The 26,119-nt window shown below is 46.3% G+C and overlaps 1 protein-coding gene across 2 annotated transcripts; it reads right to left on the bottom strand.

The window, feature by feature from the left end:
* Window positions 1-3,221: 3,221 nt before the first annotated feature.
* NUDT7 (nudix hydrolase 7) lies at window positions 3,222-13,329 on the bottom strand. 2 transcript variants are annotated; one of them, XM_045796050.2, is made up of 4 exons: window positions 13,218-13,329; window positions 10,969-11,122; window positions 8,633-8,791; window positions 3,222-3,881 (listed from the first exon to the last, which is right to left on the bottom strand). In XM_045796050.2, the coding sequence occupies exons 1-4, from the start codon at window positions 13,250-13,252 to the stop codon at window positions 3,513-3,515; spliced, it is 717 nt and encodes a 238-aa protein (XP_045652006.2). In that variant the 5' UTR covers window positions 13,253-13,329; the 3' UTR covers window positions 3,222-3,512. The 2 variants fall into 2 exon arrangements, with proteins under 2 accessions (XP_045652006.2, XP_045652007.2); XM_045796051.2 differs by having other exon boundaries at window positions 10,969-11,009.
* Window positions 13,330-26,119: the final 12,790 nt, after the last annotated feature.

Genomic DNA, 26,119 nt, shown 5'->3' with positions numbered 1-26,119 from the left:
AAATTCACACATGTAGGTTTGGATGTTGGTTCTTCCAGTTACGAACTGTGTGACCAGGGGCAAATATTTAACTTCTCTGGTCCTCAAATTTCCCTATCGGGAATAAGAATAATACTCACTGCAGAGATTTGTTGGGAGGGTTAAATGAGTCATCGAAGTAAAAGGCCAGGCATAGCAGAGGCACTTAACCAATGTGAGTCCCCATCATCACCACCACCATCCCATTCATTCAGGTACCATCTCCTTACCCAGCAAGGCTCAGCTCCGCCACCACCTCCTCTGAGATGGCCTCCCTGAGTCCCAAACCTGAGTCAGGTGTCCCCCCTCCCAGTGTCTGCATGTTTATTTCTATCACCAGACTGTATTTGAATCTCCCATCTACTTGTGTGCTCAGCTTAGTGCACATATCCCATTAGTGAGTGATAGTTGTTATTTTATAAGATTCAAATAAAAATAGTATTTTTCTAGTATATGGTATAACTTCAAATGGCTACCAAGTTAGTAGGACATAAACACTTACTGAATTATTTGGATGTAACAACATAACAAACAAAATTATTAGGTGTTTCTTTTGACCTACATGTACCCTGAAAAAATTACTGAGATGCCAGGGTGCTCACTGTGGTTCGAACCAAGAAAGTTCGGACACTCTGGCATAAGGAAATGATGATGTGCTGAACCAGAGAAAAGACAGCACTTGACATTATTGTTGTAATATTACCTTGCAATTATAATAATGCTGTAATTACTAGCTAACAGGTAACTGAGCCCTTTCTACTTCCCAGGCATTGTTCTGAGCATTTAGTTGTGCTTTCAGTAAAGGGGTCACACGTATTCACTCCTTTAATCCCTTCAAAAGGCCTAAAACAAAAGTTTCTTTCTCCCACTTACAGAAGAGGAAACTGAAGCCTATAGAGAATGAGTCACTTGCTAACAGGTCACCAAACAGGCTGATGATGCTGGAGCTGGGATTCAAGTGTAGGCATCCTGACTCTCAGATTCACAGCTCTTAACCACCTGCTTACCGGGCTGCAGGGAGGCAAGGTAGACCCAGCTGAGCTTTCTGGATGGATACATTTGAATCTACGTAATTTAGGGACAGATTTTAGGGATCAGAGACAATAAATGTTTTGAGATGTTCACCTAGCCCACTTTCTTCAGAAATGCTCCTTCCAACACCCAGCTGACCTGGGGACTTAGGTGATGCATTTGTGGTACCGCCCCCTGCCCTTGTCCATATCCACCAGTTACTGGAAACCTGCCAGGTGACCCAAGCTAGGCTAAATGAAGCTTCCTGCAAGGACCTGGAGACTGACACACTGAGCTGCTGTTGCTTTTCCATGCCTGTATCCATCAACCCAAACAGATGGTTCTTGCCCCGGTAATGACAGGAGGCAAAAGGGAAGGTGTACAACGTCTTGCTTTTGGGGTGGCTAGCTGGGGTGCTCCTTCCCCATTGCTGTGCTTGAGGCTGATTTGTTTAGTGGTTTCGAAGACTCCCTGAGATCTGTACCCTACCAGTGGTGTCCTTCATTTGAGACAGATTTGCTAGACTGTTCCTCTTAACCAAAGGATGTTTAACCCGGACCCTGAACATAGATGTCCTAAAATACAGAAAAGACAGAAAATACACTAAAAAAAAAAAAAAAAAAAAGAATGAATGAATGAAAAGAGCAGGGGGAGGTAATACCTCCATTGCTAGATATTTAGCCCCTTAAATCGGGCGGCCACAGGTGTCGTTCAGACTGTAGACTTCGGCTGGGCCAACGCCTCTTAGAAACCAGGCAGATCTGAGGAGTTCACAAAAACAAACAGTTCGGAAAGGCGGTGTTCTGCACTGCCAGAGGGGTCAACAATCTACCAGGCAATTACACTGCTGTCAGATTGTAAATACACATTTGCAAATGCCTCTGTAACTGCTCGGAAACAGTTTAGGCCTGTTCACGCAGGGCCGGTTACTGAATGTTAATGGAGAAGCCTCCCCAACATCTGCTTTCAAGGTTGGAGCCAGATTTGTGCCATTTCCATGTTTGTGGATATAAAGCAGCAGATCGGGCATTTTCTTCTCTGCCAGCTCTCAGAAAAGAAAAACTCTGAAGCCGTGGACAGTTGCATGGCTGATTGATGGGTTTGGTGCGGCCATCACATTTTCAGCTATACCAGGATCTTCCTAAAACTGGCTCGGCTTTCAAAAACTCTGGTAACAGTAAGATAGGAAATTGCCATCATGGACTTAAGGTGACGTTACTTTATGCACTCGTCTCCCTGACCTCTGGCAGGATGGTTAATATGATAATTAAACTAAGAAATTCCTGCTAACTTGAAGGCACGATGTATGGAGATGCCATGTAAGAAGTGGTAGATCTCAAGGGATGCAATTCAGAATGTTTGTCTTTCTGCCTTTTGATTTGGGGCTTGTGCTCAAAACCAGTGTTTTTCTGCTTTCATCATCTTAAGACAGAGAATATTATCTCTTCCCATTGGTCGGCATATGGGCTTCTTAAATTCATTTCAGTTGCTCTGGATGATGACGGCTAAACCCACCAATGCCCATGGGAGTCTTGCACGTCACAGAACCCATGTGTTCAAGGTCAGATCATCCCAAATTCTAACTGCTGGCAACACTTCAAGTTTGGGTGAATATCCATCTAGCCATTTTCAAGTGTTATGGTATATTACTTAGGGTAATAGCTCTGCTCTAACAAAATGAACCCAAATAACAGTGGCAGAAAAATGACAAAATTTTATTCTTCTTTCATGTAACAGGCCCAAGTGAACAGCGCAGGGTAGCAGGTTGCTTTACTCCAGAGAGGCATTTTGAGACCCAAACTGCTACCCCCTTTGGGTTCTGCCATCCCCCCAGGAATGGTCCTCATTTGTACAGTCAAGCCTGGGTTGCAGGTAAATCCATGTTGCAGCTCCTGGAAAGGGGAAACAGAGTCCAAGGAAGCTGGCTTAGCTCTTCAATTGGAGATGACCTGCAAGATCAACTTTCACTCACATCCCATGGGCCCAAATTAAGTTCCAGAGCCACATTTAACGGCAAGGAATCCTGGGTAATGCCATTTCTTGCTGGGGAACTGGGAGCTTGGCTTCGACTCTGCTGCCAGGGAGGAAAAGGTGGATAGATTCTGATGGCTGGACAGAAGTTTCTAGTCACGTGTAACAACAGACAGAAAGAGACATTACCTCTCATGAATAAAATAAATGCCACACGGTCATATATTCAACAGATATTTATTAAGTGCCGACTATGTGCCCGATACATGTGTAGAAAAAAACATTAACATGCTGTAGGTGAAATTACGCAACACTATGAATACATTTTCCACTTTTGAAAGACTTCTGCTCTCTCAGGTAATACAGGGCAAGTGGGAAAAAGGCAAGGTTTTTTACCTTCATGTTGCAGGAGAAAGTCACACCTGTCAGTTTCCAACAGCTCGCAGTACTGTTGCTCTTCTTCATAAGCACGCACAAAATCCTCTGAGTTGTTTGGACGGTCGTCTCATAAATCATAACTTGCTTGTAGCATGCTTATTTAGTTTCAGGAAGGTCTCTTCAGAGGATGAAATTAGATCACTGAGATTAAACTCCATTTCAAAGATGGGTTTTTTCCCCAAAATAATTAAGGCAAGGAACAGGGCAAATTTTGCAGTTATTCCCTTGATTTGGTAAGTGACACCATCTTCAGGGTTTGTGTACTCAAAGCAGTGAATAATAACATGATGACCGTAACGTGTCACGTAATTCTGGTGGTAGACACGTGGCTGCAGGAAATACTCCAGAGGCACCAGGAACACACTCTTCACTTCATCGGGATTAGGCTGGGCCTGGAAGGTGTGGTCTATAAATCCGACAACTGGGCTTATCAATGTATCTCTCTAAAAGCAGAAAACAAAATACACAAATTAAGAAAACAGTCAAAAGCAGTCAATTATACAGGGTGGGTAGGGAAGGAGGAAGAATTTGCTCCAGACATGAATGTCATAGTCCCCTGTGAAATGGGGGTAGTCTCACCCTTACCTGAGGCAGTATCTGTGAGAGGACTCTGAAAATGTATCTTTGGTGAACAGACTGGTATACTCTTTTGGAAGGGCAATCTGGCAATGTTATAAAAATGTGGTCCTTTTGACCTAGCAATTGCATTTGTATAAATATATCTGTATGATAAATTCCTACCAGCAAGAAAAGATATAAGACTGAAGCTTTTTTTTTAAAGATTTTATTTATTTATCTAACAGAGAGAGAGAGAGCACAAGCAGGGGGAGCAGCAGAGGGAGAGGGAGACGCAGGCTCTCCTCTAAGCAGAGAGCCCAATGTGGGGCTTGATCCCAGAACCCTGGGATCATGACCTGAGCTGAAAGGCAGACACTTAACCGACTGAGCCACCCAGGCGTCCCTGGACTGAAGCATTATTTGCAATAATCCCAAACTCTTAAGTTATCACTCTTCCCCTGATGGACATTCAGGGTAGATCAATTATGAGTCTATCTGTACAAGGGGACACTCTGCAGCCCTCAAAATGAATGCGATAGACACCCTTCCCTGTCAGTACAGACAAGGATGTACCAGCCTATCAGTAGAAAAGTGGCATATTAACTGTGGCATATACCCAATTATGGGATATTACATTTATAATTATATACAAACTATTTTACATAACAGATGTTTATAAGTGGGGAGGGGGGATTTCTATTTATAACTGCGACTGCTTGCAAATGAATGCAGGGTATTATTACATGAAAGACCTGCTGGGAATCTCCAGGGTGAGACCTGGGGTTTAGTGTAGGAGATGCATAATAATAAGACAAGAGCTGCATAAGCTTCAAGCGGAAAGTGAGAAGAATTTGGGGTTCTTGGGGGGCATTCCCAGAGAAGGTGGCTGGGAAAAGCCAAGGATATACCTTGAGGCTGGGACACGAGAGCAGGATAAACAAGTCTATGGAAAATTCTCAGAGGAGTGACAGCTGAAGCATGTTTAAGAACAATGACTCAGACCATTAACTGAATTAATGGTGAAAGTCAATATCTGGACCAGGAGTGAAAGACGGGAGCGTAGATTTTAGCTGTCCTTCCAGTGGGAAATCTGGGGTCCTAAGTGGCCCCCAGGCAGAAGCATCGTTCCACTAGCAGCAATCACCACCTGGCCCTGGGTGAATGCTCAGCCTCTTTGGCCACGGTTCCCCAGGAGGGGTGTCTGGGAGATGGGGAACACTCAGATGCAAGTGATTTCTTAAGGAAGTGCTCTCAGGACAAAGCATGAGGCAGGGAGGAATGCAGGCGAGAGCCCTGCAGGGCATCTGGAGGTAAAGTACACGGCAGAGCTGGGCTGTCATGCCCCTCAGCACAGTCACTGGTGAAGGACTGGCCGGCCAAGTACATTCTCAGGCCCTCTAGGCTCCCTGTGGGCAGGGAAGGGTGGAAAGCTGCAAGTGTGAGCTTTCAGAAACACAATTAAGAGGAATATGAAAGGGTCTGAACAGAATCCGCAGTGTTCGTTCAGCGTGTGTTTTGTGGTTGCTGTCACCATGAAGTGACCACAGCCTCTGGGGCCCTGGTCTAGTACCCAGCACCCTCTCCCTACTTCTTCACAACAGCCTGACCCTGAAGAAGCCTTAACAGTGGAAATCAGAGACCTGAGACAACCTGCTCAAGGTCATGGCCAGCTAATACTTGGCAGAAACCAGGATTCACCGGCCTGCTGCTCACACTCCAGAGCACAGCGCTTAAGGGCTGTGAAGACACAACTGTCGCCATATCTCAAAGAGAAGACACGCCAGCCTTGTGCATGGCTTTCATGTGGACAGTTCTCAGCTGCAGCTGGGATTCAAGCTCTTCTGAGGGCTGAGCTAGGAGCACAAACTCATCTTCACGCTAGGGGCCAAACTGCTAGGCACGGGTGTGGACGAGCAACTTCGTATGGCCAGTGCTGGCCCTTGGACTCTTGCATGTCAGAGTCTGAGAAAATAATTGGTGGGGGGAAAAAATCAAAGCCACAAAGGGAGGTAATGGTTTCAGACTGAATGTTTCAGATGGCAAGTCAGGCACGTTCAACATGGTTCAAGCTTAGAGAAGCCACGAAGACTTTGGAAACGTGTGGATGAAAAGCATCTCTCGACACACAGTTCCCAAAACACAGGTGTCTGTCTCGGAAGGAAAAAAGGATGGTGGGTTCATGGCAGACATTGCAGGACCAAGGAAAGACTGCATTCCGGCCACTTGCTGAGCTGGAAACTCGTGGAGACTGGCTTCTGCTGTGGCCACGGGGACGAGGCATGCTTCAGAGCCCCTGGAAGAGGCCACATGCTCTTAGAAACATTCCCAGGGAAGGACACGCCACTGAAAGGCACCAACATGTTTATAGGAGTCAAAGCTTCAGAGGGGGCAAAGTGAAGGAGAATGAATGGAAATGTATGGGCCACGTACACAGAAGAAGGAAAAACGTCTCCTGAGGCTGTTGCAAAGAGCAGTACATCCATGTATGACAAAGGGACACCTGGGGTGGGCTTTGAGGGCCACTGCCTGCCTTAGGGGGTTAGCACAGGAGGTGGGAAACAGCCAATAGCCCCTTCTCTAGCTCTGACACCCAAAAACATCTCCAGACATGGCCATGTTCCCTGGGGGACAAAATCAGCTCTAGTTAAAAACCACCGAATTAGGTTCTGCTTTAAGTGTTTCATCAGTGGTAGTGTTGCACTACATTTAAAAGATCTGCAAGTTCCGAAAAACAAAACCACCTTCGCTAGCGCTTCCAAACACAGGACACCATTCTTGAAAGCCTTTGGTCATTCTAACGTCTTGATAATGTAACTGGCATTATTATATCAAGAGGGGGTCATTTTAGAAATCTCCGGCTTTAGGAGCGTCTGGCCCACCGAAATGTCCTGAAGACCAGACGTTCTCCTGTGGAGACTGCTGTATTCTACCCCTCACAGGCAGAACTCAGTAGCTCCCGGGTGCCTTGGAAGTGGAGTTACTCTCACTTTGGGAACTTTTTACCATTAGGGTTCAATTTTTCAGTAGAGTTTTAAAATAAATGCCCCAAATAGGCTGGGCGATTTGCAGATGCCGAGCGGAAGGGGTTCCCGTTAGAAAATGTAGTTGCCTAGGAAGTAATTGATACATTTCTTGTCCTAATCCCACGTTTTCCCCCCTCATTTAGGAAGCATTTATTTGAGAGGCCATTAGCTTCTTCCGAACTAAATCTCCCTTGAGCAGTGACCTTTCTGTTTTGAAAATGGACCTGATTAAGATAGATGTCTCAGCATCACTGATCATCACAACACTGTACCACCAAGACTGTAAGGCAAATGGAACATTAAGGATGGTCTGGCCCTCTAATTGTTAAGCATCAGTGGGACTCTCCTCTTGAAATAAAAACGTACCTGAAAGTCCAATGTATAAAACATAGCTTATCCCTATTTCCAATATGTGATTAGAGCACTTCCCTCTGTGGTATTCTTCCCCCAAATCCATAACCCTCGCTTAACCATGAGGAAAATACCAGAAAGGTCCAAATGGAGAGGCAGTCTACAAGATATCTGACCAGTGCACCTCAGAAGTGTCAAGGTCACGAGAATAAGGAAAGTCTCAGAAATTGTCACAGACCAGAGACTAAGGAGACATGACAACCAAATACAATATGGTATCCTGGATGAGACCCAGGACAGAAAGGGGGACTTTAGTAGAAAAATTAGTTAAAGGCAAATAAAGTGTGGAGTTTAGGTAATAGCAGTGTACAACATTGGCTTCTTAGTGGTGACAAGTAGACACCAGTCGTGTAAGATGTTAACAATGGGAGGAACTGGGTGTGGGTATATGAGAACTCTCCGTAGTATCTTTGCAACTTTTCTGTAAATCTGTACCTATTCTAACATTGCAAGTTTATATTAAAAATTTTAAACCAATAAAATAATGCTGTTATCTGAGCACAAATTTACAACACTTACTCCTTCTAAAGTCATTAATACAACAGTCGTAAGTTCATGTGAAGTAAGTAAGATCTGGCTCTTGTATCAGCCCCAAAATTCACTTTGTTGCTTTTATTTATTTATTTTTTCATGTACACAATCAAGGAAATCCTGATTCATACAGAAATGTAGTTACAAATAGTAATAGTTCTTAAACAACTTGCCTAGTGATCTCAGGGTACTGCTCAATTAATGTGATGTGGAGAAGCCTGATTCCAAGGTATGTATAAAAATGAGTGTATTTAGGACAAAGGCAATGTACTGGTGACCTCCAAGAGGCTAAAATTTGGAACACAGAATGCTCAAGAGTGTGATATTTTTTCAACTGAATTCTCAAAAGAAATGTATACTGGCGAAAAAATAAATGTAAACTGAATTCTGAAGCATCTACAGGGTTCTACAGAATCCAGTTTGAAAACCACTGATGGAGTTCGACCCTTTCACTTCTAGATGGGCAAAGAGGGGCCCAGATGGGCAAGGGGACTTGACCAAAGCCACTTAACTCACAAGGGGCAAAGCCCACATAAGGTACAGTCTCTTGACTCTATCTACAGACAGCACTGTCAAGGGTCATGCTTGGCCACACGTGGAATGCTGACGATCATGGGTCCACTGCGTGCCCATGAGAGTGTTAGCAAGGCAGTCCCCCTTCCAACACTTACGTCAAGCAGACATGGCACCAGGCAGCAGACAACCTCCACTTGATGGGGATGCAGCCCTACTTCTTCCTGGGCTTCCCGGAGAGCCGTGGCCACTTCATCCACATCTGCCGGTTCAGACTTGCCTCCAGGGAAGCAAACTTCTCCAGGGGACCTTCTTAGCTGGGCATTGAAAGAACAGAGCCGCAATGCGGGATTCCAGCCCTGGCACTATGCACTCATTCAACAGGTAGTTACTGAACTTTGAGTTTGCATCAGAGACCACCCCCACCCTGGTGGTAAGAAGGGGGGAGTAAAACCCCCCTGCAAAAAAAGTTTCTACTTGAATCCTTTTAAAAAATGACCTTTGAGAACTTCCTTCACCTGTAATTTTTCTCTGCTTATCCCTAAAAGATACCATACACACGCAAATAGATCCATGCTGACAGGGGAGAAAAGCCAAAAGGAAATAGAATAGAAAGGGCGATGTTATCAACAGACAGCCTTGACTGAGTGCTTACCCTCCTGTGGGCATGCTGCTTCACAAGAAGATTTTCCACTGAGCCCTCAGAACAGGTCCACATGCTGTTATTTTTAAAAAGCATTTTTTTTTTTATTGAGGTGAAATTTACATAACAAAATGAACCATTTAATTTATTTTTTATTTTTTAGAGAGGGAGAGAGGATGTGAATGGGGGGGAGGAGCAGAAGGAGGAGAAACTATGAAGCAGATTCCGTGCTGAGTGTGGAGCCTGACGTGGGGCTCGATCTTAGGACCATGAGATCACAACCTGGGCTAACTTTCCCCTAGGTTCCAGAGCTGGTAGGGGAGCCCACGATGAAGCAGAAGGGATTGAGGACAGGTGCCCCTTCCCCATTTACTGGGAGGAAACCCATGAACCCTACTTGTGTGACTCCAGGGAGGGGTGCAGCTCCAGTAATGCCTGGGAAGGAATTTCTTTAGACAGGTGCAGAATAAGATCTAATTAGATTTAAATACTTTTTGTTTGTTTTTAATGTGATCTTTGCACATCAGAGTTTATGGTCTAGGATGATTCTTACATAATAATCAACAGGCAAAGCTATCTGGGTGAAATAGTAACCAGAGATCCATTTTGATCTTGCCTCAATTGTCTACATTATTGTTTGTCTGATAGTTTGAAAAATAATATTGAAGTGCTTCTCCTCTGCTCTTTGGCAGAGCTGAGAACAGACTCAGGTCCCCTGGTTTCCAGTTGGATATCTCCTGTCGGAACCTGGATTTTCTTACCTCCTATGTTTATGTGATTGTTGCCTGACCCAGATCCAGAAGAATCCACATGAATCTAATCCCAAACCCACAAAACTTCTGCTGATTCCTTGACTTTCTTTTCCCCCCTCAAGCGATACTGTTCATTGATGTTCTGCTTTGAAAGCCATGCTATTATGGCCCCTTTTCATTTCTGTACTTGGATAACTTTGAAGTTGCTGCCTCCCCAGCTTTTCCTCAGAAGCACCCTAACAGCAAAGGAGAATGACGGTATCCACGGGTGTACCCAGGGGAACTCCATTCCCAGCCCAACATTTCTTTAAAGTAGAATGGTTTCTCTGAAAACCTCAGGCCATGTCTGCTAACAGCAATAGTGATGGCAGCTGAAACTAACCAGGATCTCTGCCAAGTGCTGGGGCCGGTTTAGGGGCTTTGCATTTGTTTCCTGGGAAATCCTCACAGTAGCCCTATGAAGCAAGCACTAGTATTCTGTGCTCATTTTGCAAGAAAAGAGACTGTAGCACAGAGAGGGTAAGTAACTAGGACAAAGTCACAGAGCTGGCAAGGAGATAGCCTGTATTCAAACATGGGCAGCCAGCTTCAGAGCCCATACTATTCATTTCTGTGCTCTAGAATTTCCACATTATACCCAGGGTGGGAGGCTTCAACAGTGGTTGCTGGCAGCGGCATTGTGCCCTTCATCCCTGCCAGGACAGGGATGCCTGGGGACGTCTGTGGTTGTCACAAAGGGGTGTGCATATCTTTATCACTGGCACCTAGTGCATAAAGCCCAGAGGTGATGCTAAACATCTCACAATGCACAGAATAGCTCCCACAGCAAAGAATTATCCAGCCCAAATGCCAGCAGCACTAAGGTTAAGAAACCCTGGTCTCAATGGATTTCAAATTACTTGCTAATTAAGTTACTTACTTTTCTAAAACTTCTCCAAAAAAATGCCTTGTTATCCTGTGGCTTCTTGGACACCTGAACATCACAATCTTGAAAGTCCATTTGAGAATCCATGGCCTCAAAATGTGTGCAAGTGAGAAATTTTTGTGGGGTTTTCAAATGTCCTGGAACTTGAATGGCGGGAGCCTTTTTGTCACTTACCTTCTCTGACCGGAGGGTAAACAACAGGTGGAGTTTTCCTTCTTTTCCCAACAATGGTAAAAGGACAGAATATTTGTTAGACGATAAGTGAGAATATTTGGTCCCAACATCATACTTTTTTAAGCAGGTCTTAGCATCATCTATCAAACTGTTTCTAAAATGGAAACAAACCAAACATTTTAGTAACCAGAGTTATGATAAAAAGCTCCTAGTCCTCCTATGTTTCTGTTTCATTGTGTACCTTGGGGCTCACCATTTCTGACTCTCATTGTATTTTTCAATAGCATAGCAGAAACAATAACACCCAAATCACATGACTGTTGGCAAGCTAAAATGAGGAAAAAACTATTAAGAATATAGTTTAGCACACAAGTTCACTTTGAAACTTAAACAGAAATTATTGTAAAATATTCTTTCAACAATGCAATAGTTAAATGCTAAATTCTAAATTATATTCAAATAAGACAGGTTTGGTAAACAAGTCATTGTAAGTTAGACAACTGTCAGGTTAAGGACTTTTTCTTAACCTGCCGCTTATGTTTCAAACCCTTATGTCTTCGGTTGCCTTGTAACAGTGGTTCCCAAACTTTAGTGGCAACAGATTCATCCAGAGGGCTGGGCCACCCCAAAACCGTGACTCAGTAAGTTTGGGGTAGGGCCTAAAAGTTAGCATCAAACTCCCAAGCAATGGTATGCTGATGCTGTGGACCAGGGGAACCCACTTTAGGGATCATTATTGATAATATGCTAGTATTTGGATTTATAATAAGCAAATTAGGTGCCCTGATTTCATGACTGTGAATGTTTTGGTCCTTTTGACTGGCGTATTTTGTTGCTGGTGTGTGTAGTAGTTTAAATAGTGTCCCCCAAAATTCATGTCACCCAGAAGGCTCAGAATGTGACTTTATTTGGAAATGGTATCTTTGTAGATGTAGTTATGGATCTTGAGATGAAATCATCCTGGGCTATAAATCCAATGACTGGCGTCGTTGTCAAAGGAGAGGACACAGACACACAAACACACACACACACACAGCGACAAAGGCACTGTGAAGACACAGGCAGAAATTGGAGTGATGCTGCCACAATCTCAGGAATATCAACATCCATCAGAAGCTGCAACGGGCAGGAAGTTTCAGACACCCCGCCTTCAGAACTATGGAAGAAATTTCTGTGGTTTTAAGCCATCACGTGTGTGGTACTTCGTTATGGCAGCCCTACAAACTAACAGTCTGGTTTTAATTTTTCTCTGGGAAAGGCGGTTTTGCATCGTGGGCAAAATCAGGTATTTAAGTCAGGCAGAACTGTTTTAAAGTGTCGGGGAATGACCCCTTCAAGCCTTGCTTTCCTCATCTGCGACATACTTGAAGATACTTGTGAGCATGTAATGACACGTTCACCTACTGTGACTAGCACTTCGCCAGTGCCCAGTGAATGGTAACTCCCATCATAAACGTCCCCAGCATTAGACGGGCAGTGGTTTGTGGGAGGTGTTTGCTACTTTGTGCCTCTTTCTACGTCGCAGGTTCCTCACTAAAAGTGACTGGGTGACAGCAGTGGATTTCAAAAACGACCCAACATCTGAAAAGAACCACAGCATGCTGGCACTGGAGGGATTCCGGAGTGCATCCTGCACCACAGGCCCCCGTCCAGAAAACTGGCGCCACCGAGTGAGGCTTTTAAGAGACCCCCAGAACTGACCAGAGGGACCAGCAGAAGCAGAAGTCTGCAAATACGTGTCTGTCCACATTTGGGGCTGGTCCTTGGAACAACCACCATGAAAACACCACGGTAGCAGCCACCCTGTTCTAAGCCTGCGCTCATCCTACGCACTTTCCACACTTTTCTCTTTTTATCCTCATTAACAGTCCAGCGAGGTGAAGACTTGATCCCGTCCAGGCTCAGGCAGGCTAGGTAACTGAGAAACCAGGGTCACTTTCTGGGGGTCAAACTCTTGAGAAGCCCTGAGCTGAAGAGGGAAGGCAGCCGGCCAGGGGGAAATGCTCTGCCCGTAGGTAAGGGGCGCGAACCTATGAGGCCGGGTGTGAGCCCACGGGACCAAAGCTCGGCCGGAGTGGGTGCAAAGGTCCCGGGGCCCGGCGAGTGGCGAAGTAGGCTAGCGCACGAGCGCAGGGTCTGCGAGTAGGAAGGTGGGCTTGGCAAGAACAGTCCCGGCCGAAAGGTCCCGGTACCGTGCTCAAGGCCGGGTCAGGCCCTGCTCGGAGTGCCAAGGGCGGGGGAGGCTTTACCTGCCCCGCTCCGGGGACGCACAGGGTCGCGACATCTTCCAGGGGAAAGTTTGTTTCCGGACGGAGACGCCTCGCAAGCGCTCAACTGGGTGGGCATGCGCAGAGCAGCCGCGACGTGGGACCGGGCGGGGGGGGGGAGGCGGGGCCTAGGAGGTGGGGATGAGGCGGGGCCTAGGGCCTTAAGGGAGGATCGGGGCGGGGCGGGGTGGGGCGGGGCGAGACGTGGGGGTAGTATGGAGGGCGGGACTTAGGGCCAGGGTGTTCTGGGTGGCCCCACGCGGTTTCTGCTCAGCTCCTTAATGTTCCTCCGGAGAAGCAAATGAGGAATTCTGAGGTTGATGGTTGTAAAAAAGGGAAGGGGAAAAAACATACAAATGCAGTGCTGGTGATTTGAGAGGATTCTGACACCCGTATTCACTGTTGCCAGGAGGTTAAGTTGGTTCAACTTTTCTGAGCAGCTGTCTACGCATGCTTGCATGCTTACTGAGCACCTGCTATGTGCCAGCAGGATGCAGATCCCACAGCGAGCAAAAAGACCCGTGGACCCTACAGACAAGTGGGAGAGAGAGAGAGACATGGATCAAACAATTGCATAGATAAAGCAGAGGCCTTTAATTCTTTTTTTTTTTTTTTGTTAAGATTTTATTTATTTATGTGACAGAGAGACAGCCAGCGAGAGAGGGAACACAGCAGGGGAGTGGGAGAGGAAGAAGCAGGCTCCCAGCAGAGGAGCCCGATGTGGGACTCGATTCCGGAACACCGGGATCACGCACTGAGCCAAAGGCAGACGCTTAACGACTGCGCTACCCAGGCGCCCCAGAGGCCTTTAATTCTTGAAGAGTGTATGAGGGAGAAACGTGGGTAAACCAGATCAGAGAAGGCTTACCAGAAACGATGGAAATGGAGCGGACCTCGAAAGCAGCTGTGCTCCAGGCGTGGTCCTCGGACCAATGCATGAGCATCACCTGGGTGCTGTTAAAAATGTACATTCTTGGGCCACCCCGGAGCTGCTGGATGAGAAACTGGGGGTAAGCCCCAGCCATCTCTGCTGTAAGGGGAGTGTGATAATCGGAGAGCTCCTCTAAGGTATGTGTGGAAAGTAAATCAGGGAAAGAGGCAGGGGAGAGGGTTCCAGGAAGAAGAATAAGTTTGTGCAAAGACCCCAGAAATGACTGAAAAAGAGTGAGTGGGAGGAAGCCTGGTTTGAGCTGACACTTGTAAGACACCAGACTTCAAAGACTTAAAGCCAGGCTTACTTCTCCATCAGGCAGAGGCACAGGGCGTACAATGCCTGGGGCCCACAAGAATTTTGGGGGCTCACAAAAATATTTCAATTTATATTCCTTTAAAATCAGAAGAAGAGGGGTGCCTGCGTGACTCCTAAGTGTCTGCCTTCAGCTCAGGTGGTGATCTTGGAGTCCTGGGATTGAGGCCCGCATTGGGCTCCCTGCTCAGCAGGGAGTCTGCTTCTCCCTCTCCCTCTGTCTCTGCCCCACTCTCCACTCGTGCTCTCCCTCTCTCACTCAAATAAATAATCTTTAAAATCAGAAGAAGAAAATTAATATAATGATAAACAACATGAAATAATGAATGCAGCCTGGGTTATATCCTTCCTTATACCAGTGCAGTCATAAAATATAATTATCATTTTATGGAGGAAGGGGTCCACAAACACAAAATTGCCTACAGCCCCTGAAAGTCACTGGGTGGCCATCGGTCATGGGACAATTGAGCCACAGGTCCTAAGACCTTTAAAACTACTCAGCTCAGATGTTCACCTGGCCAGTCCTGGCCAAGGCTGGGAGAACCCATACTAAAAGCTTGATGACATCCAAATAATACTGTTAATGGCACTTCACCCACATTAGCGAACTTAATCTGAGAAACTGCGTGCTGTAGAGTTATTTCCATAAAGCTATTACCATCCCCACTCTCCAGATTAGGAAATAGAAACATGTCTTGTATGATATCACATGGCTGAGGTTCAAGATGAGCTGGTTCTGACCTCTGTGTTCATTTATTTTGACACCACTTCTCAGAGGCAACTGACCTATGAACTATGCAGATCTGACTGTGAATGAGGAGATAAACTCAACCTCTTGTCCAGTATCCACTCTGTAGCAGCTGAGTGCTAGCCCTGTCTAAGATGGGGCCCCTTGATCTCTAAGGCCTCCTGATATTGGGGGTGATAATAAACATGACCCACAGCTCTTGTAATTCATAGTGCATTCTCAGCTCTGGATGAGAAGGGATGGGAGAGGGGTTCAGAGGATTAAGTTGAGGACTGAAAATCATTGTCTGAGGCTTTTATTTGTTCTTCTTTTAGACATCCTTTGATTGAATCTTCATTTTGAAGGTGAGCGAGCTGAGGCTCAGAATGGTTGAGTGCCTTGTTCACAGTCATACAGAAGGTAAATGGTAGAGCCAGGTTTTGATCCCACCCACTGAGCTGCTGCTGGCAGTCCATTGAGATTCAAGAGATAGGTGGGATTTCAAGAGGCCAAGGTGGGAAGTCGACTTTCTGGGCAGAGGGAACAGCAGCAGCCAAGCTTGGGTGAAGGATCTTGTTCAGAGGGGGAGGCAGTATGGCACAGCTGGAACAAGAAGGATGTTTTGCAAAGCAGAGCTCTGGGAAGAGATAAAAAGGCTTTGGAAGCGAAAGCAAAATGGAAGTTGAACTTCCTCCCGAAGGGAGAGGAATAACAGGTCAGGGGTTCCCAGAAAATCTCCGTGGAAACAGGATGGGAATGGATTGAAAGTGGGGCAAGACCAGAGGTGATCAGAGGGCTCTTCCAAAAGTCTGGGCCCAAGGAGCAGAAAAAGATGCTTTAAACCTAGAAAAATTCACACACTCCCCAAGTCAGAAAGTCAGAGTGTGGCAGGGGTTTGGGTTGCTTTAATGTATAATGCAGTGTCCCAAGAGGCTTTGCTATGTACCAAGGTTACACACACAGCATCTTTTCTCAAGATCAGAAATACTGCTATAAAAATACTCAGTTTTTATAGCTTTTATAAGGCTGGAAGCCACGGCACAGGGAACATCACAAGGTGAAATGTATCATAATAGGATTATATATGTATGGGTGTGTGTATATCTCTGCACCTGCAGAACAACACAGGCTTCAAGGTTAACCGGCAATGTCTTTTAGGGGAAATGACTTGTCTCTGTAGTTTTTGCACACAGATTTGTTGGCAGTGACATAATTCTGGCAAGTGTGTTAAGGAGAAGCAAAGCTGTGACAAGGTCCAGGCCAGTCTGCAAAACTCACACTTCCCTGGTGCAGTTCCGTCGAAGAACACATCCCAGGTGCCAGGGGACCCCTTATCTGCAGTCCACCCACCTGGAAACTTTATTTGAGCAGCACCTCATGGCCAGCCAGGGTGGTACAGAGATAAGAAAACACCAATCAGCCTTCAGGGGCAAAGGATGTCTGGGGAACAGACTTGCAACAAACAATGAGCTTTAATGCCCGATAAGTGCTTTAATCCGGGAAAAGGGCTAAATGCTCTGGGGAGTGAGGAGCAGCAGTGAACAATGAATTCTTCCTGGTCATAGCCAGTGGGGTCTAGGTAGGCCGTGGAGAGCAGGCAAGATCCTCGAGAACACTTAGCACGGAGCATTACTTGCCTAGGAAATCTGAGTTTCCTCTCCTCCTCCTTCAGTTTGCAGGAGGGTCTCCAGACTCTTGGAGGGAAGTCTTAGAGGTGGGCTTTCAGAGTAAGTCTCACATACACATCAGAGTAGAGCGGCTACATTTGCCAAGCAGATGCTTCCCCCCCCCTTCCCCCTGCTGGCTCACAGCCCCATCCTCCATCAACTCTCCCCCACCCCCAAATCAGATAAAATTAAGGAGCCACAACTCCCCCCCCCCCTTTTAAGGAGAGGGAGTTGAGGGAGTTCTTTGAGGACTGGGTTTAAAGAGGAATGTCTCTAGGGGTCAGGGGTCCTCAGCATCAAAATCATCTGGGGGCAAGGATGCTGCATGGACACCTCGGTGCCCCAAATCCCACCCTACGGGTACTTATCTCAGGGTAAACCCCACCTAGGAACATGCAATTCTGAGCAAGCTTCTAAGTGATTCTGCTGTAAAGGTTGAGAACACTAGTTTAAGGTTTCCAAAAGGAGACATTTGATGTTGAGAAGACAAAGCCACCTCCTTCTAGCTCTTGCTAATGTGGCAGCCTCAGAAGGAAGGACAGATGGTGGCCACCGTGCCAGAAGCTATAATTCCCGGTACCATTGGAACGATCTTCCTTTCTGGTCTTGGGAGTTGACAGTTTGGACAAAACAATCTCAGGAGAGGCTCCAGGGAAGCTGAGTGGATCGTTTTATAGGAAGTAGGCTGGGGTGGACAGATTCCTACATGACCCGGTCCTTGCTTTTTTTTTTTTTTTTTTTTTTTTTTGAGACCTGTCGAAAAGGAAAGAGTTCATGAGTTTGGTTCAATGCATTCTCTGGTCAAGCGCCCATTCTTGGCTAAGCATGGAGTTGGCTGTTAGAGATATAGAGACACACAGCAGTTGGTCTTCGCTCTTGAGGGTTCGGCATCAGATATGGCGGTGAGTAGTTTTAGTCTGCACAAGAATCTTCTGGGGCTGATAAAACATGTAGGTTCTTGGGCTGTGGCCTCAGGGGTGCTGACTCAGGTGGGGCCCGAGCATCCACATTTGTGTCCCAACCTTTGGGTAGTGGTGATGTAAGTGTATGCTTTGATGCAGGGAGAAATGGAATTTGAATCTGAAAATAAAGTAGAATAAAATACAATAAGATAATATAAAATAAAATAGCGGAAATCAGTCTGGGTAGGCATTTGAGCCACAAAGTCAGTTACCTGAGACAGCCCTTGATTTCTGGCAGCAGGTGTGGATTAGGAATTAAAGGTTAAGTAGGGATTACAGGGAAATGTTTTTAGTGCTGCCCTAGATTACGAAAACAGCAATTGCTGGGGATTTATTTCCAGGCATTGCAAATGTGATTTTTCAAAGTAACTCATGGTGTTTTCATCCACATTTAATTTTCATTGTGTAACAATAAAACAGATACATGCTTGCATATTAAAATGGCTTAAAATCTCTGCGTTTCAGTGCACCAGGCTGGCAAAAAACGAGAACTGATGGGCGTGCGTCATTCATCTATTTTATACCATTGTTGGTTCTCATTTCTGTGCCCCTTTAGAAACGAGATAAAGATTAGTTATGTTTGATTCCTTTACTGTCATGTAATCTTTGTGTAATGGAACCATCAAGTAGGTTTAATTACCAGTAACAACTGTGCTGGGAAATCTGTAATCTGAGTGAAGGCTCAGTCTAGGACGCACGTAATGGCGTGACTCTGCCTCACAAGGAGGAGCAGTCTGGTCCCAATTAGCTTGTGAATTAGTTGTGGAATTGGCTTCCGATTTTTCCAGTGCATGCGGGAAGCTCGCTGTCTGTGGAAGAACCACAGACTCTGCTCCACAGGGAATTCACCCTCTGTGCCCTCACCTTGGCCTTGGCCACCAAGAACTCACAACTCAACCCTGGTTAAAGTCTCTTGCCTTTACAAGTGGTTGGGGGAGGCAGAAACTCAGATCCCTCCCCAAATCCAGACTCCACCACTCACCCATCTCGATGCCTTCTCCAACTCATTCTTGACACCTTGGCAGAAACCACGCTATCTGCGCTGTGCTCTCAGGAATGACACTCTGGCACGCAGCCTCTCCTGGCATTACTGGTACAATAAACACTGCTGGGTGGGCAGAGAGACAGACGGACAAGCCCTTTGAGAAGATGCCGCCAATTTGGTTTCATATTTGTCCCATGGCTGGCTGTCTTAAAATGGCCACATAATAGTGTCGTCGGGGATGGAGCGTGCTGGTCATTGCTTGAGGTCTTCAGTGGAAGCCAGAAAAGAACATAGGCTGTTTGGGAGCAATTTCAAGGATCTGGTGGTGGAAGGTTATGCTTCTAGCATCACTGTCCAATAGAACTTTCTGCAATGAGGGAATAATCTCCGAGTTCTCTAATGCAGCAGCCACCAACCAGATGTATACTTGAATATTTGGTATGCCTGAAGAACTAAACATTTTAAATTGTATTTACATTCAGGTAATTTAAAGAGCCACATGCGTCTAGTAGCCACCAACCGTAATTAGCACAGAGTTGTAGTTTCTGAGTTTCCAACCATCTTGCAGCCTTCTTAGAAATACCAGCTCAAGTCCTCCACAGAGAGTACCCTAACTTCTAGTTAAACACATGAGAGAAGTCTTAGAGGTTTCTTCCTAGGGTATTTTTGGGGGATGGAGCCTAGAAGCAGGCATCCTTATTAATTCTTTTCTTTTACAACAACAGAAACTGTGAGCTCACATTCCCCCCAGGAAACATCTACTCCTGTCCTCGCTCCTATCACATCAGTGAGGGTTTGCATCAGGCCTCTAAGTTCACCCAAGACAATAAGCTGTTAGCTACCAAAGTGCTTATTGGTTGATGCCTACTGCATGGCGTGAGCTGTGTTGTCATGTGTCGAACACAATGATCAGGTGTCATTCCTGTTGTTAAGGAGTCAATGTTCTAGGGGCGCCTGGGTGGCTCAGTCAGTTAAGCATCTGCCTTCAGCTCAGGTCATGATCCCAGGGTCTTGGGATGGAGCCCCACATCCTCCTTGGGGCTCCTGGCTCAACAAGGAGCCTGCTTCTCCCTCTCCCTTGCCCCCCCCCTACTCCTTCTCTCTCTCACTCTCAAATAAACAAATAAATAAAATCTTTGGGAAAAAAATTGAGAGTCGATGTTCTAGAAGGGGAAGTATGGTATTTCCCAAAGCGGGATCCAAGCAAACGTAGGCCTGTCAAGTGCTCTGTGGGAGAGCACATAGTCAAGTGTGTTTGGGAAAAGCTGTATTTGATCCTCCTCTTGCAGATCTATGATCTGTATTCACATGGCAGAGTTTCCACAAAGTACAGCTGTAAGGAAGTCTCCTTTATTTTGTTTATGCCAGCTTTCCTCTGAGGTACTTAGCCACGGAGTTCTTTTTGCCCCCATAATACCCACTAGCATTGATCTGAACTAGTGTTTTGTTGAAGGTGCTTTGGGCGGTGCTGCATTAGAGCGAGGAGTAGGGGTGTAGGGGAAGGGTGCACTATTTCCTCCTGGGGATAAAGGAAACCTTCATGGGGATCCTGATCTGCTGCCCCAAATAGTACCTAAAACGCCACCATTCCTTTTTCCCTTAACCTATTTTATTTCTCTTCGAAGCACTTATCACTGGGTGATATCATACATGCTAATTTTCCATCATTCCCTGCCTCTCCCCACTAAAACCTCAGCTCTGGGAGACAGGAAGCAGTGCATCTTTCCCCACGACTGTCGCTGCAGAGCCCAGATATCAATACATATTTTTTGGCTAAATGTGGAAATGAAGAAAACATTTCAACTGGGCCTTGAAGGACAGGAGGATTTTGATGTGCTTTGGTGAAGGAGACAGTCACTCTAGAAGGAAGGAGAAGCACAGAGAATAAAGCACTTGGAAGGTTGTGGAGAAGCTGGCTTTGCTTGAAGGCAGGGCGGGAAGCCAGTAGTGGGAGAAAGCCTGCAAGGGTACATGGAGGCCGGACAGTGGGGAGGGAGAGAGAGAGAGAGAGAGACAGGGAGAGAGAGAGGGAGATCGGGAGAGAGAGGGGGTGGGAGAGGGAGAGGAGGGCCGCCTGGCTGTATAGGAGCAACCCCGAGGAGGGGCTAGATGTGGGGGTCAACCTCTGTCTTCAGAGAGTGCTGGGTTCTCTGCTGAGGAAGAGGCAGTGTGGGTAGTGGGCCACTCCCATCTTCTGGCATTCTGGCCAGGTTAGCAGCGCACAGCATACCCAGTGATACATATATACATACATGATGTATGCGTGCAATTTGCTTTTATAAAGTTTTACAAGACTGCATTCATAATGAACTTGCTTCACTTTATCTACGCGGAAGCAAAATGCATAGCATAAAACACGCACAACCAGAGGTTCCCAAAGGATGCCATCCTTCTAAACAAGTCTCAGCGGGACACTCATGGAGGAGGTGAGTCATCTTTCTGGGAAAAGGCATCTGCTGTCGGACCGTATTTCCTTTCTGCGTTGTCATTCAGAATACAGATGTGCTGTAGAGGCAGGGATAAAAACCAGAACACGTTTCTTTTAATGTTGTTTGTCTTTCTTCAGAGTCAAAAGTAGCCTTTTGTTCCCCAAGTAGGTGCTGGGCAGCTATGTAGGCTAATTTGTACAGCCTCATGGGCAATGAGATGTTTACAGTGGCCACAACATGGGTCTAATTCGGACCTTGTGCTGAGATTAAAATGTATGTCCGTTTAGCAGAGGTAAAAATGTGTTCCCGATAGCATCCTCCTGCACCGTGGCCACCCCGGGATGCCTCCTTTTCCTTTCCCTAATGCCGTGACAATGTTTTATACGCTTCCTGTATCAGAAATCGTTGTCAGTGACAGCCACTTCCACGTGAGAGCCCATGTGTGAGGCATGGCAGGAAAGTGTGTTCCTTGCTTTACATGGATGGGTTTAATTAATCCTTCTAACCACCTTCCAAGGTGGACACTTCTCTTTCCTTTTGCAGAGGAGCATCTGAGACAGAGCAGATAAACAGGTGAGTAGCACAGAACAGTACAGATGGAACTAGGATTTGCATAAAAGCCGTTTCACTTCAATGGCAATATCCACGTGTGACGTTTTGCTCCGTATTGAGCATTGTTTTTTATCCTCTTTCTGTATTTTTGTGTCTATTTGACTGCTACATAATATATACATGTGTTTGTATATATACATAATATACATGCCCCAGATGTCTTTTATTTGTAATGTGTACCTGGCCCTTAGAGGTTTAAGGTGCTTTGGCTGATATGAAAACCAAAGGAGACTGGAGACACGGGTTGTGTAAGTGGGAAAGAGGGAGGAAATTGTACTAAAGAGGAGGGCAAGGTGGCAAGATGGGTCATTGCATTCAAGTTGACCAGTGAACTTCCAGGTAGCCAAGGGAAGAAAACAAGAAGCCTCCTATCTTTTTTGTCCCATGTCTACATCCTGTTAAATGTTTCCAGCTTATGTTTTCTTCGTATGTCCACAGACAACAGGCTAGCAAGGACCAGTGCCCCCCTGTTTAACAAAATGCAGGGCTGAGAGGGATCCAGTATAATCAAGCAGGACCTGCATGGTCTCCCCAGTCTTCCTGCTCTTGAAGCTAATTCTCAGTCAGAGCCAGCCACATCAAGGTGCTGTCCAAATCTCAGTGGTATATCGTGGTTAGAAGACACACCCTGGACAAGACAGCAGGGAGAAAGGGCCAGAAACTAAGGGATACAGAGCTGAGACCAAAACCCAGCTCTGGGCTGGCAGCCTCTCCCAGGGTTGAATGGATTATTGGCAGGTCCGAAAACCTATCCACACAGGCTTCCACAATGCCTTTCATCACTTCCCCTCTCTGCTGCTACCACTTCTACCTTCTACCACCTGGTCAGGTACTGATAAGGACCTGGTCAGGTACTGATAAGGGAAAAGGAAACCCAAGGGAGGGTGCCGACCCACTGTGGCCCGCTGTGGCCTCACAGACGATAATACTGTCACTGTTTGACTCTAGATTTCACACTCCATGAGGGTAGGAGAAATGCCTGCCTGGTTCACTTTGGCATCCCGACAAAGACCCTCCATTTCAGTCTGGCTTCTCAGAGCCCTCTTTTCTATGAAGCATCCACCTTGCTCCACTCCCCATCCTGTTTTGGGTTGCCTTAGCCCAATTTAACAAGAATCCTGCTAAGTTAGCTTAGTGGGGATCACCCCACCCTTGACACCTGGTCAAGTTCCTCATCCCCCCCTTTCCAGGTATAAGTCCATGACCTTATAAGACCTTGACCTTGACCTCCACCTTGAGGTATAAGACATTTGGCAAAAATCCTGGTTAAGTCAGTTTAGCAAGAATGCTGCTACTCTTGATGTCCCCTCTTAGTAATTTTCCATCCACTGGATGGAAAGTGGAGGCATACTCTGGTCATTGGACATAAATCCCCAATTTCAGAGTTGTATTCAGAGTTGAGCCTGATCTCTCTCCCCTATAGTCTTGACACCCATTGCAATAGCCCTGAATAAAGTCTTCCTTACCTTAGTAACAAATGGCAGAATGAGTTTTCAAGATTTATGTGTTTAATTTGGAGAGAGAGAGAGCGAGCACACACACACGCACTTGCACAAGTGGGAGGGGCAGGAAGAGGGAGCGAGAATCTCAAGCAGACTCCGTGCCAGGCACAGAGCCCCACATGGGCTCCGTCTCAGGAAGATGTCAGAATGTTTTGTTTAACCATCCCCAGACCGGAGCAGAGTGTGTGGCCCACAACTGAGTGACACGTAAGAGTAGAGAGTGTTTTGATTCAAGGACCTTTCCCCTTTCTACCTGTGTGACCCTAGGCAGATCACTCAACCTCTCTGAATTACAATTTCTCCCGGAAAATGGCAGTAATCATTATATCTGCCCCAGAGCATTGTGAGGAGGAAGTGAAGCCATGCGTGGAGGACATTCGGCACCGGGTCTGGCACTCTGCAGGCAGGGAAAGGCTCCGGGAGGTGGGCACGGCCAGATCTGCAGGGCTTTTGAGCCACATGAAGGAGTTGGGAATCCAAGCCTCCGTTTCAAACGAAGCATTATAAACAGTCCCTCAAAGACGCTCTCCTTAAACTGCCTCTTAGCTGCCATATTTTTGAAAACTGTGTTTAGGTGGCAGCTGCTGCCATGAGGCTTTGTGTTTTGTGATTACTTGTCTCGCTAACAGCTGTTGGTTCCTCCTGGAACTCTGTTTACCTAATTTGGTTAGGCTGGTACACAGACAAATGGGCTTTGATATGATAAATGGTCCATGAAAGCGAAAGGAGTAGGCATACAACACTAATTTTCCATTCTATCCAGGAATAAAGGCAGAGGTTACCAGCTGTGAAAAACCACCAGATTGTCAGCCTGCTGGGAGAGCATCTCGGCCGCGTGACCGGCGCGAGTGGTAATAATTCGCGATTATGTACCAGCCTTTCTCTTAGGACACACAAACACTTTCTAAATATTTCCCTCTGCTCAGTGAAGCAGCGATGCTGGGATATTAGTATTTTGCAATTTAAAAAGTCATCTTAAAAGAAACACTTTAATAATCTTTCTCATGCTGCACATTTGAGAAGCTTCTCAAGCTGATGTTTCGGGATGGACAGGTTACCTCATCACGTTACCTGAACACCTAAAAGCTTGGTGCTTACATGCGTGTTTCTACACTGGCCTACTTGTTAATTTCTGGAGCAGTGCGGCTCTGGTTTCCCTCAGATGCATTAGAACAAAAGAGCTTTAACCCATGCATCTTTCAGAACCAGCCATACCTTGGTGAGTCCTGAAGGTCAAGAGAAGTAATGGCGACCGGCTCCTGGGTTAGGTCCTGCCTACACGCTGGCTCCAGGAGTGGAGCTTCCTGATGGCTGCTGGGCACAGTGTTTCCTTTTCTTGTTTCAAACTTCTTTCTAGAACAGAGATCAGGGGGTTTGCCAGTGACTAATGAGAGCCAAGAAGCCTCTGCACCAAGGGGTATGGCAAGGGCCCCTGCTCAGACCCCTGAGAAAAGTAGGTTTTAATCCTGGTTCTTGAAAGCCACTAACACCGCTGACTTTAGGAGAGTCATTACCCTCTGTGAAACTTTCCTTTCCCTTTACTGAAAACGCCTGCCTTCTGAGAGTGTCGAGAATTACCGAATGAGAGAACACAAGTAGGGGGGCAGTTTGAAAACCTTAAAGGGCTGTACATATTTAGGGAAGGATTTTCACTTGTTATTTGGGACCGAGGCCTAAGATCAGGGGTTCTGACCTCTTTTCTATGCTGACGCAGAGACAAACATTGCCCCAACATCTGTGTCTGCTCCCCCTAGAACCAGAGGTGTCCGTGCATGGTGTACATAGTCTCATTCTCGCTCCTTATTCACCCATCATGACTGATGCTCGCCTGTCCCAGAACTCATTCAGAGCTGAACCTGCCTTGGCACCACCCTCCCAACAGCCGGTTATAATTAGGACAGTTCAGTCACAGCGGCCCTCTCTAATCACTCCCCCAAAACTCACCAAGGGGAAGACTGGCATGATTAAGGAGTCTCCACCCGGCAAAAGCTTTCTTTTGTTGATGTTAGTATTTCAGTCTATAGGGAGGATTCCTGTTGGGAAGAGTGCTGGAGACACTGATGCTCGCCAGACATTGTCCCTGTTTCTCAGCTCTGCATCAGGACCTGTAGGAATGGTGTTGTCCAACAGCCTTTCGACAGAGTGGCCTGTGTCACTTTTGGCATCCTCTGGCAGCTCCTTCCTGGGTCTCACTGCCAAGAAGGCCATGAGTCCCACGTGGCACAGCTACAAGATGGTATCTCAGGTTCCTAAGGGACAGTGCATTGGTTTGCTAGGGCTGTTGTAATAGGGTATTGCAGACTAAGTGGCTGAAGTAAGATTAGTTCTGTTTTTTTAATTTTTTTTCTTTTTAAAAATTTTATGTGTTTATTTATTTGAGAGAGACAGAGAGTGAGAGAGATCACAAGCAGGGGGTAAGGATAGAGGGAGAAGCAGACTCCCCACTGCGCAGGGAGCCCAATGTAGGACCCAATCCCAGGACCCTGAGATCATGACCTGAGCTGAAGGCAGATGCTTAACTGACTGAGCCACCCAGGCGCCCAAGTGGTTTAAATAAGAGAAATGTATTGCCTGATAATTCTGGAGGCTAGAAGTCCAAGATCAAGGTGTCGTCAGGGTTGGTTCTTTCCGAGGGAGAGGACGAGAGAGAATCTGTTCCAGCCTCTCCTTGGCTTCTGGTGGTTTGCTGGCAATCCTTGGTGTTCTTTGGCTTCTAGAAACACCATTGCAGTCTCTGCCTTCATCTTCCCGTGG

The sequence above is a fragment of the Ursus americanus genome, chromosome 21, assembly GCF_024610735.1.
Source record: "Ursus americanus isolate L20-20 chromosome 21, mUrsAme1.1.p, whole genome shotgun sequence".
Classification (NCBI taxonomy): Eukaryota; Metazoa; Chordata; class Mammalia; order Carnivora; family Ursidae; genus Ursus; species Ursus americanus.
This window is presented reverse-complemented; position numbering and strand designations above follow the sequence as displayed.